This window comes from Arachis hypogaea, chromosome 13, assembly GCF_003086295.3.
Source record: "Arachis hypogaea cultivar Tifrunner chromosome 13, arahy.Tifrunner.gnm2.J5K5, whole genome shotgun sequence".
In the NCBI taxonomy this organism is placed as follows: Eukaryota; Viridiplantae; Streptophyta; class Magnoliopsida; order Fabales; family Fabaceae; genus Arachis; species Arachis hypogaea.
The window spans coordinates 42981167-42996187 of NC_092048.1; the positions used below are offsets into that span (position 1 = coordinate 42981167).

Consider the following 15021-nt stretch of genomic DNA (forward strand, 5'->3'; position numbering starts at 1 on the left):
GAAAAGGAGCGAGAAGAAAATAAAAAACAGGGGACTAAAAGTCGTGAATGGCATGGATGAGTTGGGCCACGGCCCGCCACCTCCGTCGTCGCCATCACCGTCGGCAACGAGTACCTCACCACCACCGTTGACACGGGTACGGCGGCGCTGGTGCTGACGAAGCATTTGAGTGGCTGTGCGAAGTAAGGATCGTCGATGGGGCCCATGGAGGCGTACTTGCATTTGAGGGTGGAGTTCCAGTGGTTCTTAATGGCATTATCGGTTCTGCCAAAAAGGAGTCGGGCTATGGTGGCCCACTTGTTGCCGAACCGAGCGTGAGCTCTGATTATGGTGTCGTCCTCTTCGGGGGTGAAGGCCCAATGCTCCACGGGTGGGGAGAGCTGGTTGCACCATCGAAGCTTGCAAGACTTGCACTATCGGAATATTGAGAGAGAGAGAGAGAGAGAGAGAGGAGGGGGAGGAGATGATAGTGGTAGTGGTGGAGAGAAGGGTAGTTTAGGAATTTTATTTAATTTTTTAGAGTTTGGATAATTTTGCTTGTAAAAATCATATTTTATGGGTACAAATGGTAATTTCTGTTTTTTATGGGTAGATATGTCAGCGTTTTCAACTTTTATGGGTAGAAATGGTAGTTTACTCCCTTTATGAAAGAAGGTAAAATGGCTTTGGTGAATTATGAAGGATCTATTGTCATCAATGCAAGGTCTTGGGAAAACACTTTAGCTATTCACCTATGGTTCATTGTTTAAAACACAATAATGCAGTTAGAGCATATTAGAGAATTTTCAATATGTTTGGTTTGGTATTTTTTTTTATGATTAGAGTATTTACTTTTTGAAGATGTTAGATATTATTTATTTGTTATTTAGTTACTAAAAAATTCAGTGGACATTTTGAGTCTGATGTTTTTATTAGCAAAGAATTTAGTAGTTAAAAAAAGTTAATAATAGAGTGAAATCAGTGAATTGTGCTCTTTTTTTAAGTATATTGGAGATGATTCTTGTTCATTACACAATAGTGTAATTAGAACATGTCTAGATTATCGAATGAAGTATATATGCCATATCCAAAATGTAATTTAGGATCATACTTTTTAGAAAATTTAAACGAACCATTTAAGTCTAAAATTCTCCATTGATGTAATTTGTCGACTAACATTTTAAGTTTATGTTTTTAGAAGCCTTGATGAGACTCATAATATCTTATGGTGATGAAGTTACAAAGACTGTGTTAAAAAAATATTCCATATAATATTTGGTATAGTTCACATTAAATTCAAATAGACATCTTGCATATTCTTTCAAATAAGGTGAGATAAAACATATTGTGAAAAACATATAGATTTACATTATAGTAGAGGAAGCTTGTGATGAATCTAGAAGAGAATAAATGACACTTGTTTTAAGATTTGTGAATATACATGATTTTATTCGAGAGCGTTTGTTGATCTTATACATGTTAAAGATACTACACATCGTTCTCTTAAACAAGAATTGTATGGTGTTCTTTCCCAATATTGATAAGGAAAAAAAAGTACGAGGAATAAAAGACACAACCGAAATAAAAAGATAACAATAAAAGGATAAAGGATATTAGTTTTTCTATTAGACCTCTAAAAAATTGGTTTTTAGCAAACTAAGTCACCAGAAGTATTTTCTTTACTAGATCTTCAAAGAACATATCTATGACAACCTAGATCAAAGGAATAAAATTGAAAGACCTAACTAAAAATTAAGTATTGTTTTGGTTGCTAATATCTGGTGTCAAAATTAAAATCGTTCATAACCTTTTTTTGTTCATCAAAATGATTTTCAACGTTCTGTTTAGTATTAAAATCATCCTTTTGAACACAATAATTTTTTAAATGACAGAAATACCTTTTTTTTTTATTTCAATGACATCACATCTACCACCACACTACTGCCTCCTCCTCTATAGTCACCACCACTAACAATACCATACTTCAAATTCTTCACATATAACAAAGAAGGCACACCTTTATATACACCATGGGATTTACCCATATCATCTCAAGTAACCTAGTTCAAGCTCTAAACCAACAGGGTTACTGCTCCATAAAATCCATCTAACCCCATGGGATCTCACTTTTTCACTGTTTAATACATTAAAAAATATCTTATCTACTTCCGCAACTCCACCACTCTCACCTTCTTTCCACCTCTCACAAGCCGTTTCATCATAACCATAGTGACAAATACGAGACCACCATATGTCACATCCTCTATAACAATCAAGGATCACTCTTCGTCCATGTTATAGCAGAGAACACAACCGTCAACAACATTTTTCAATCCAAGTATGTTCCTGTCATTGTTCGCTCATTCTTCCCGCTTAACGGCTTTCAAAACCACAAAGGAACGTCGCAGCCACTGCTTGCAAGTGCAAGTCTTGGAAGATGATGGAGGCTGATCAAAGACAATGGTGGAAAGGAGGGCGTAGAGGAGTGTTTTCAATTATCAAATTTTATCAAGGATAAATTTATCAAAAAGATAATTTTATACTAAATTTAACGTTTGGGACTATTTTGAACCAAAAAAATATTAGGGACGATTTCGATTTCGACCCCAAACTTTATGAACCAAAACAGTACTTATCCCTAAAAATTACTTTAGGTTGGATCTTTCAATTTCTTCATGCAACAAGCAAAACAATCACACATCTCACTTGAATACACATAAAAAAAGTGCATAAAAAAAGCATCCATAAAATTTATTCATAAAAAAACTTTATAAAATGTCTTACAGATTTGTTTAAATAGACCGCTAATTAATAAGCCTAAAAGTGAGCCAAATCTTCCTAGAATAAATAATAAAATCTAAAATTAAATAAAAGATATGACTCCAAAATTAATTCTAATTAATTTTAATTATATTTGATCTTAGTATATCAAATCAGATTTGATTGAAATTTAAACTCCTAAAGTTATGATAACTAATTTAAATCAAATTTGATCTTATTAGATTAAATTAGATTTGATTTAAGTTTTAAACTCCTAAATATACAATAACCAATATAAATCAAATTTGATCTTATTAGATTAGATCATATTTGTTTTAAATTTTAAATGCTTAAAAATACTACTAAACAAATCAAAATAAAATAAAAAATATTTTGAAAAATCCTGATAATAAACTAAATTTAATTTTAATAAAATGAATTTGAATTTTGTACCTCCTAAATGAACTTGAAAGGAACTCTTAAGCTTCTTGTTGTCCTTATTTTGTCCAATAGATCTTATCTTTTTTTAATTCTTTAGCTAACAATTGGTGCATTTTTTCATTTATGAGTGCCAACAAGTTAGCATCATTATTTTTTAGATAAACTCTTTGTCTCTTTGATGTTCAAGATTAATATAATATAATTCTTCTAGTATTTAGATTTTTGAACATGACAAGATTACCATTCTGTATATTATCTCTAAAATGACAAAAATATCCTTTTGAGCACGTATTAGATATGGTCTTGATGCCTCTAATATATATTCAATAATATGAGAGGAGAATGGAAATGGTTACAAGCATTACTCTTAAAATATTATCCTTATACTTATTATATCAATTGTTTTGCTCATTGATTATAATTTGTATTGGTTGCTGCATTTAGAGAAATTATTCCTGTACATTAATTAGTTTTTTTTTTAAATTAACTTTCATTGTCAACACTATTTGTTCTTCTAGTAACTGACATGATAAGTTGTATGCTTCCAAGATAGATGAAATTGTTTATTTATTAGAGATTGATAAACTTAAAACTGGTAAAAGGGTAAATCAAATTGGTACTTTGTAACGAGTAAGCGATACTCTATGGGGTTCTCATAATTTTTCTTCTATTTACAGTTTGATAAATTTTTATGGTACAACTTTGACTGTTTTACAAAATGTTATTGTTGATATATATCAACTTATTCTCAGCATGGTGATATAGATAATAGTGCTTTTGGGTATGTCTAAAATGAGCACAACAATTATGTGCTTATTAGATGCGCCACATTTATATAGACCATTAGATTTTATTTGATGAAAATCAAAAGCTAATATGAAAGAAGAACATTGATGGACTTTAATAAATATAGAATATCCTAATACATAAATAAATGCTTTAAATGGTAATACTTTAATACACAATACTTTAAATAGCAACAGAATCTTTTATTCTTAAATAATTAAATATAAAACATATAAATACAAAAATATGAGTATTCTTTATTTAATAAAATTAATTATTATGCAGAAAATTTTTATAATATTAAAAAATTATATTAAAATTTTATTTTATATTACTTGATAAATAATTAGATTATTATATTCAAAATTTATTAACTAACTAATTTTGTTAAAGATATTATTATATAAAATAATTTTTCATCAAAATATTTCGAAAATATAATTTATTTAAAATATTATATATAATACATGAAAACATTAATCTTTTTTATTTTTCTCATTTTTTTTCAGAAAAATAAAATAAATAATATAATTCTAAATACATACCTATCACATTATATATTTACTTATATTAGTAAGACCTAAACTAATCAAACTTACGTAATTAAAAATGTAAAACATATAAATACAAAAAATAAATATTTTTTATTTATTAAAATTAATTACTATGAAAATTTTTTATAATATTAAAAAATTATATTAAAATAATATTTTAAACTCCAACATAAAAATATAAAATTAATTATATTCTGTTTTATATTACTTGATAAATAATTAGATTATTACATTTAATATTTATTAACTAACTATTTTTTTTAAATATTATTATATAATATAATTTTTTATCAAATATTTGTCAAAATATAGTTTATTTAAAATATTATATATAATACATGAAAGTATTTTTTTTTAAGAAAAACTGAATAAATAATATATATCAACTACGTATATGTATTATATGTGTATATAATAGTGACTAATATAGGATTGATATATATTCTTTTATTTTTTAGACTCTCTAATATATATGCCACTTTATGGTTCTCTCCTCTAGTCTTTTTTATTCATATTTATTTTGTGGTAATATTAAGTAGATAATAATTCAAAATTATTTTTTACATTTAACATTTATAGTTTCATATATATAATATTTAAAATTATATAATTATAATAAGATCATTTATTATTTTTATTATTTTCAAGTATTTTTTTATTGTTTTAGTTAAATTTTTTATTCTCTAACTCGACCAGGTTATATATATATATATATATATATATATATATATATATAAGAAATTAGTGTACAAATATCATAATATTTTTAAAATAATTTTTTTGTATTTATATGTTTTATATTTTTAATTACGTAAAGTTGATTAGTTTAAGTCTTACTAATATAAATAAATATATAATATGATAGACATATTTTTAGAATTATATTATTTATTCTGTTTTTTGATAAAAATAAAAAAAAATTAAAAGGTTAATATTTTCATGTATTATATATAATATTTTAAATAAATTATATTTTTAAAATATTTTGATAAAAAATTATATTATATAATAATATCTTTAATAAAATTAGTTAGTTAATAAATTTTGAATATAATAATTTAATTATTTGTCAAGTAATATAAAATAAAATTTTAATTATTTTATATTTTTATATTACAGTTTAAAATTTTATTTTAATATAATTTTTTAATATCATAAAAATTTTTTGCATAATAATTAATCTTATTGAATAAAGAATATTCATATTTTTGTATTTATATATTTTATATTTAATTATTTAAGAATAAAAGATTTTGTTGCCATTTAAAGTATTGTATATTAAAGTATTGCTATTTAAAATATTTATTTATGTACTAGGATATTCTGTATTTATTAGAATCCATCAATACTCTTCTTTCATATTAGCCTTTGATTTTCATCTAATAAAATCTAATAATCTATATAAATATGGCGCATCCAATAATCACATAATTATTCTACTCATTTTAAACATACCCAATATTATTCATTTATAACCGATATTTATTAATATTATACTAATTTAATTAGACTTAAATATACAGTACTATTCTTCTTCTATATATTCCCATTCTTCGCAAAAGAATTTACTGTAGTGCGCGCATGGATCATTCCTTTTTAACTTTCTGAGGTGCAATATTGTGCTAATATTAATGTTAAAAAATATTGCTATATTCGTTTCTTCGTACTTTAATTGATTTTAGTTTTATTCGAAAAATATACTTTTATACATACTGTGAAAAGAAAATTAAAGGGAGGCTGGGGACATTTAGAATCCAAACTTTAAATTAAAATACTCATGATTGTTGTACCACTTGTATTTCACTTGGGAGATACTCAATAATAATATCTCCAACAAAAATAAATATTAAGAGACATACATAGGTTCCATTCCCTTGAAGGAATCCCAATTATTCATCTCTACTAGACTCTTCAATTTAAATATTAGTTTCCCTTTAAGGACTACAACAGTATCATTTCTTTAATAGTTTTGATTCTCTAATTGATTAGGAGCTATCATCAGCTGCTTTATTTGTTGCATTCTCTTGTAAATTAAAGCAGCGTTATCTTTTCTATACACAACACATTATTATTATTATGAACAAAGATCTTTGCAGTGAATAATTTTATATATATATAGTATTTGAAAGCCATCATCATGCACGTCTATCTAGCAAACCTACGATGATTAATTATTATGCCACACAGCGAGGACTCTTCGTTAAGGCATAATAATAATAATAATAATAATAATAATAATAATAATAATAATAATAATAATAATAATAATAATGATGTTCATTCATTTGATTTAATTTGTTAACCTAGGATCTCAATTATTGCTAGGTTCCACTGCACAAAATTAGAAAGGTAAAATGAAATTATTATTATACACTAATATATAACAAAGACAAAGAATCATTAATGCACCAAACACACTCATTTCCCATTAACAATGAAAGACTAAGAAGAACATTATGAAATTTCCTCAATTATAATCTTTTCCTCTCTACACAATTAGGGGGGAGAGAGAGAAAGAGAAGAAGAAGAAGAAAAAGGAAAGAAGATACAGCTAGCATTGTGCACCTTTCACATATGATTTTGTCAACCTAACGTATCTAAGGGTATGTGTAACCTGATTTATATATATGCCAAATTAAAGTCATGCAGCTTTTAACCCCACCCCATCTAACAAATATATTAAAGTACAAACAAAGGCTATGATCTGAAGCCTGGGACATTATGTGTGTACACCTGTGCCCAGCTAGTTAGTGAACTCAGCTAGACCCACCATACATACATAACCTATTGGAAAGTTTTCAAGTATATCGGTGTTTCAGTAATTGTTAACCATTAATCTTAATTATATCTATTATATATATTTTTTATAATTAAGATCAACGCTTAAAAATTACTGAAATACCAATACAACGGTACACTTGAAAATTTTTTTAACCGATTTTGGATGGCAGAATTAAAATAAATATTCTTTTTTAGATAAATTTGACATCTGTCACTCCATCAAAACTAAGTTATGCCTCATACTGTATGATGGGCAACTTGAAGCATAGCCTTTGTGAAAAACGTTTAAATCGGAGTTTCTAATATTTGTGATAACCTTGATTTAAAAATAAAATATTTTTAAAATAATAGTTAATCTTTGTTGAAGATTCTCTGCCCAGGTGATAGAATCATTCTTGGATCAAATTGGAGTTTTCTTTCCAAGAAAGTCCTCCATTTATTAGGGCCAAAGTGTTTTGTCCAATCTTCTTGTGTGCTGTAGTGGGGAAGATATTGCTTAACCTTAATTCCAGCATCATTACAAAATTTCAAGATTTCTTTGTTTTGAGCATCAAATGCCTTCCAATTATCAAATCCACTTGAGTGCAAAAATCCAACTGTATAAAAGATATCCTCCTCTTCTGGTATAGATGCTGACATTCTTTTGTCCCACCTGAAACAAGTAATTAATTAATTACATATTAACTTCCAATTACTCAACTTTAATGGACAAGATAGATTTGTGAATTAACTAAGGAGTACCTCAATGATACACACACATAATTTAATTTTGTTTAAAAAAATATATATCTACACAAAAAATTAATTACTAAATCAGCGATCATTATGTATTGTTTAATTTTTTAATATTTTTAATATTTTAATATATATTTTATATCAGTAGTTAATTTTTTTTTATTTTTCATTGTATCTCTCAACTCGACTGATTAAAAACTAATTCATCGTGAATGTGAGCTCTATTTAAGGGTATTCTGTTAACTAATAGATTGTTGCATACACAAGAAAGAATTCGATCCCTAACACTTACTTAAAAGAACTAACAAAAACTTATCACTTAAACAACCTAAATTAATTATATTAGTGGCAAATTTTGTGACTGATTTTTCGTATATACCTACCGGGTAATGTTAGGTAGACAAAAAAAACAGTCAAAATTTGTCTTATTTAGCATTAATTAATTATCGCAAGAATTAATAAATACTAAATAAAGCAAGTTATGACTGTTTTTGACTGATTTTCTTTGATTACCAAACATTTTCGATACCAATATATATACCTAGTATAATTAGTTAGTTTAGAGTATATTAATGACACGTTAAAAAAGGTAAAAGTAAAAGCTTTTTACCTTTTCCTAATATTCTAACGCACTCGTTAATTAATTAATTTCATTAATTAATTAATTAATAATTACAATAATAATAATAGTAATAATATATTATTGTTGTTGTTAATCCAAGGCTTACTTGCTTCTATTCATGGGGTAAATCAAGACAGGTCCTGTGGTGATGTTTCGTTTGAAAATGATATTCTTGAATACGCCGGAATCAAAATCCATGATTTGAGATTTGGGTATAAACAAATTAAGCCATGGATGAGGAACATCCCATTGTCTTTGTGACTGAAGCTTCAACTCTCCACTTCTGACTCTATTCAAGAACTCAACATATGACACTTTTTTCTCATAATAAAATCCCGGCATATAGCTAAGTCCTTCAAGCAAACCTTGCATTTCCTACATATATACACAAACAAGAAAGACAATGTAGTTTGCATGAAAAGGGTTAATTATTATGGTGAGAAGGAAACTTTTTTTTTTCTTCAAAAAAAAGGAAGAAAGGAAAAAGACAAAATGAGCAATATATATATATATACCTTGTCCACATTGTTTTCAGATTTTTCATCATAATATTTGGCCAATTCAAGACAATAAAGGATGCTATGTTGAGTTACTAGGGAAATGATTCTTGGATGGTCGGCTAAAGGGAAGAAAGAAGATCTCCAATTATTTATGGGTCCTTGGTGCATTAGTAGCATCCCTTCCACATAATCCAATGCAACATCATCATCATTATTATCATTATTATTGTGTTTCCTTCCATTGATTGAGATTAATCGCTCTTGGTCTTTGGTAAAAGCAGAAAAGTCATTGTATAGAAGCCTGACCCATTTCACCTGCCAACAAAAAATCAACATCAATTAGGCCATTCTATTACTACTCATTATCTTACCTCATTAGCAAGCATTTTTATCAAATTAATTAGTACAAAGTTATATTATTACTATTATTGTGGTTAATTATTATTATATATATAACACTTCATGCCTCAAAATCCCTTTTGATAGGTCTCATCACCAACTTTATTTGTGTGTTAATTAAGAGTCTCTAGTGGGAACACACTGTGTAGAGAGACACAATTTCAATTTCAAGTCTTGTCAAACAGGGTTGTTAGTTGAGTTTGATAAACCAAAATGGAGATTTTTGGTCATTGATGAGAAGAGACAGCAAGCACTATTATTTATATGCTCTAAGATTTATTAGGACTCACATGTTATGAATTTCAACATAGCATATATATGGACTTCAATTTCTTGCATTTATATTATTTTGTCAAAAGGCAAATACTAATATAAACTTCAAGATTCAATTATTCACATCCAGTTGTCCAAACTCGTAGACAATATGTATATCATTATTAGTAATAACTCGTCCAATTTTCATTAGTGTATGTTTCTTTTTCATGATATGGTAAATAATAATATATGCACTAGTTAGCATAATGTGCGTGAATGGTGTATATGGTGTTGCTAGCTGCCAAGAAAATTGGCAACGGAGGGCTTTTTGGACAATGACATTATTTGGAGTGTATAATAATGTGACATGCACCGATTAAATCATATAGTTACTATTCCGGAGAAAAATTATTTATAGATCACTTATTACAAGACAAAGCCAGAATGCAAGATAAATTGTATGGTTAATTAGTTTCTCTATCTTTATAAGCATACCATTTTTGGTGCTGGGTGAAGAGCAATTCTTGCCCTTGTTATAATGCCAAATTGTCCTAAGCCTCCAAGCACCGCATGAAATAACTCAGAATTTGTGTGTGAAGAGCATGTTACTAGTTCTCCTTTTCCTGAAAACCAAAAAAAATTGCCAATTAGTTAATTGTATGTTATTATCATAATGCATTTAATTAATTTGCATGCATGCATATCTTTTTTATTTTTTAGCTAACAAACATTATATATGCCTAACAAAATTCACCGTTCTTTTTTTTTTAATTGTTTGTTATGAGAAGAATTATTGATGGCCGAAATAATACTTAGATCTCAACATCACATATTCTCTGAAAAGCTAGTATTTTTTTTTAGTCATGGGACCCGGTGAAAAACATTGGTATATATAACACAAAAATTATACTAAATGCTGAGCTAATAACCACAATTATTGATGCAATATATAGCAATTAAGTAAATATTTCTCATATATATGCGGAAATAATTTCAAAATTTAAACGTTTTCTTCTACAAATTAACTTACTACATTTTACTTTACTTCTGCTAAACTACAATTATTTAAAATTTTAACATTTATTATATCTAATATTACTGAATTATTTTAGCAGTAATTAAATTGTTTTCAAAACATTTTTGTATATTTAGCCTTACAGAAGTGAATAATGAAACGTGAAGAAGCAATGTAAATTAAATAAGTGTACAAACCAGTGATAACATCCATTTCATGAACAATGCTGATTTGGGGTCCATACTTGAAGCTCTGGCCACTGATGCCGCCATTGGAGAGAGTCCCTCCCACAGTCAAGTACAAGTAATCGGTCCAAGAAGCCGGTGCAACTCCCATCTCCGCCGCCTCCCGCAGCACATCCGCCCACAGCGCCTCCCCTCCCACGTCACCATAGTATCCTTCCTCTCTCCAAATCACGCGAATGTTCTTCTTCTTATTACTATTATTTTCTTCTCTGAGGGCCCTCATGTCCACCACCACCCCTCCCCTGGCCATAGCCTGACCCCTCGTGGAGTGGCCCTGTCCCTTCACGGATATCGTGAAAGGGGCAGGGCTCTCGTACGAAGTCTTCACGAGGGAGGCTATGTCTTGTGGAGACCGCGGGTGGAACACTGCCCGCGGGAGATGATGGACTAGGTTGCCGAAGTCTCTAGAAGCCGATTCTAGAGACTCGGGGTCGTCGTGGAGGTTGTGGCGGGAGATGAGGTCCGATGAGAGGAGGGAGTTGTTGTTCAAATGCTCAGTTTTGTTGCCAACGGTGGATATCAAGCGTGTTATGGTTATTAGGAGAAGGATGAAGTATGTGGGAGCAGGAAGGTAGTTTTCAACCATTTTTTTTATTTATTTTGTGTCTGAAGAGGATCGAAGAAGAGGAATTCTTTTTTTCTTTTTCTATGAGATTTTGGTAATTGGTGTGTGAATCAGTGAGTGAGGGGGCTATAAATAGAATAAGAGAGTTTGCATGACAGAGAGGAATGGATGGAAATCTTTTTGGGGGGGAGAGAGAGAGAGAGAGGGGGGAATCTTTTGGTCTCTGAGTGAATGAATTTAAAAATGGAAAAAAGTTACTTTCTTTTCTGTTTATAACCATGTTCAACACTCTTACTTTCTTATTATTAGTGCATATGAATTTATAAGATATTAGGTAAGGTGATGAATAATTGTATAGATAATTAAAATGAAGCACACCCCAAGGCTTGAAATGAATGTATATAAAACCGGTCATTCAACTCAACTGATAGAGTGAGGTTCAAAAAGTTTAAAGGTTGAAATTGAAATTGAATTGGTTATCATAAAATAAAATAATTTTTATGTGTTATTTTTTAAATTGGTGAACTACTAAAAAATTATATGGATTTGATTGATTAATCGATTTTTGACCAATTTTTTAAATTTTTATCAATTTTATTATTAGAAATATTATTTTTAGTGGTTATTTATTTTATTTTTAGCGACAATAAAAATAGCCACTAATATATTTACCTGTAATTAGATATTAACTCTCTTATACTTTATTGTTAAAAGGTTTTAGGACAACAATTGTTGGTAAAGACCTTTTTAATAGCCACCAAAAGTATATAACTTTTAGGAGTAATTTATATGGCCACAAAAAATAATTCTAAGATGTTAATGTTATTCACTTTTAGTTGTCATTACTATGGCCACTAAAATCTATTTTACCGCAATTTATATGGCCACTAAAAATAATTCTAAATTTGTAATGTTATTTACTTTTAGTTGTCATTACTATTGTCGCTAAAACCTTAATATTTTTTTAAGTTATATTATACTCATTTTCTTAGAAGCAAGTAACTATCTTTGTTTTTTAAAATTCAAAATTATTTTTGCGAACAATTATTATTGTGCATAATATAAATATATTCAAATTAATTACTACAAAATAAAATATTTTATTAAATACAAATATTGATACACAAAATTCTCTTGAAAAATAATAAATTATGTTACAAATCTAAACAACAAAAAATTTTAAATCTATAACTATATTATATCAATATAGCAATTTGAGTGTTAGCAATAATCTAAAGTTGTACCTTTAAAAATAGCCTAACTTTCAGTGTTAGTAATTGATCCAAAAATTTAAGAGTAAACGAGAAAGGAAATTATAAATCGTTAATATACTAAAAAATCTAAAACAAATCATGAATATAGTAAAAAATCTAAAATTATAAATATTTGGCTGCTCTTAAAAAAATTAGAGTAAATAAGATAAATAATGACAATTATACCATGACCTCCTAAACATTTGTCACTAAAAGTCATTTTTTTGTAGTGTTTTTTGTCTATTGATTTTTTATCTCAACCAAACCAATTTGTTACTAATTATTGATTAATCCGGTTGAACTAACTAATTTGGTCTAATTTTCAAAATCATGTTCTTAAGTAAAGACGAAAATAAGCCAAATTTTAGTTTAGACAAATATGTTTTATATTATATATATGGTTTAAGTTATTCAGATATGTTATTTTTTGTAATTTTTTTTTTAGTTCAAATTTGATAAGTCAGCGAGTCTCTTTAAAACCTCATTTTATGAATTATAACTCAAAATAATAAATTTAAAAAATTTAAATTAACATTAGATATTTTTTTAAAATTTATAATTTATAATATATAAATAATAATTTAATTATTTTATATAAATTATTAATCACATATCATAATTATACTTATTGATATAAATTCTTTTACTCAGATATCATAATTTTGATCTGTTTGATAGTCCGACTCACTTTATCCTATTCATAACACACTATAAAAATTTGCCAATAATATAATAATAACATATATAATTTTTTGTGTATACTTTTTTGTAATTTTTATAGTATAAAAGAAAAATCTATATATATATATATATATATATATATATATATATATATATATATATATATATATATTGATTTTTTATCCATAATTGTTAACACCAAAAATAAAAGGTGTATATGTATAAAAATTTATATTAACTGAGACTACTTTCTTTTATTGTTTTCTCATATTTATTCTAAATCAATATGGTGAGGTGTTTTACTACTTAGTACTTATTATGTCTATACCAAATTCTTTTAAGACAGGTTTTAGAGATAGAAAAAATTGCACAAGATCTATTTTTGAAGAAATCAAATCGATATATCGCGTGCTTACATTAATAAAAATCTATTTTTCGTTGTTATTATAACTCAAATAGGATTTAATTTCAACTTGCAATAGTGATTATAATTATATAGTAATTTTCATCCTTTTAATTTTGCCTTTTGCCTTTTGAGATTTTCTTAGACACTCAATTTTATTAGTTATACATGATGACGAGGCATATAAGATTTTATCGCGAGTAAAAATTTAAATTGGTCTGAAAAAAAATTTAGATTGGATATTTTAATTTTTAATAAATTTTATTTTTTATTAAAAGTTTTTTAAAATTATTCTATTGGACAGATTAATTTTTTATGTTACTTTTAATCAAATTTTTTTAATATGCATATACGACAAATAAATTTTTAATAAATTTTATTATAAAAAATTAGATATTTGGAAATATTACAATTAGATCAGACAAACAATATGTCATCAAATGACAAAGAGACCAATTTATTTGACATAAATAATTGTTAAAAATTTATAAAAAATAAAAATTTGTTGAAAATCTGACATAAATAATTGTTAAAAATTTATAAAAAATAAAAATTTGTTGAAAATCAAAATCTTTGATATGATATTTCTTAAAGATTAATTTGAATGTTTATTCTATTATCATAGTTTATTACTTGCTAAATACTATCTTTTAGACAGGCAAATTATCGATAACATATCTATCATTAAAATCGATGTTATTGGTAATTTACGTAAAAAAAATTTTGACAGTTCTTATTGGTATTTACGAAGTACCATTATTTCACTGAATTGTCACGTCCATGTGTTGAATATATTTTAGATATGACGCTCATCCAGCATTTGTTCAACGCCTATATTTTCCGTTTTTAACCGTGTCTTAATAAAAAATAAAAATACTTCTCTAGACACGTTTGAAGACACCTAAATATCATTATGTGTCAGCTTAGCCAACCCTATTATTAAGTTGTATTTTTAAAATAAGTTTAGAAATAATAAATATTATTATTTATTAAAACAAAAAATAATTTTAAATACTTTATATAATTCAAAAAATATTAAAATAATTA

General features: G+C 26.9%; 1 protein-coding gene across 1 annotated transcript; it reads right to left on the minus strand.

Annotated features, from left to right (window-relative positions):
- Positions 1-6920: 6920 nt before the first annotated feature.
- On the minus strand, positions 6921-11754 carry LOC112738221 (cytokinin dehydrogenase 3). The gene is made up of 5 exons (XM_025788568.3): positions 11025-11754; positions 10308-10435; positions 9174-9473; positions 8765-9033; positions 6921-7953 (listed from the first exon to the last, which is right to left on the minus strand). The coding sequence occupies exons 1-5, from the start codon at positions 11656-11658 to the stop codon at positions 7653-7655; spliced, it is 1632 nt and encodes a 543-aa protein (XP_025644353.1). The 5' UTR covers positions 11659-11754; the 3' UTR covers positions 6921-7652.
- Positions 11755-15021: the final 3267 nt, after the last annotated feature.

Bases quoted from the DNA above. Each gene is read 5' to 3' on its own strand.
- LOC112738221 (XM_025788568.3), bottom strand. From the start codon at position 11,658: ATGGTTGAAAACTACCTTCCTGCTCCCACATACTTCATCCTTCTCCTA. The intron at 10,436-11,024 runs GTTTGTACACTT...TTTGGTTTTCAG, and splicing joins TGAAATGGATGTTATCACTG to GAAAAGGAGAACTAGTAACA. The intron at 7,954-8,764 runs GTAAGCCTTGGA...TACTTGTTTCAG, and splicing joins TACCCCATGAATAGAAGCAA to GTGGGACAAAAGAATGTCAG.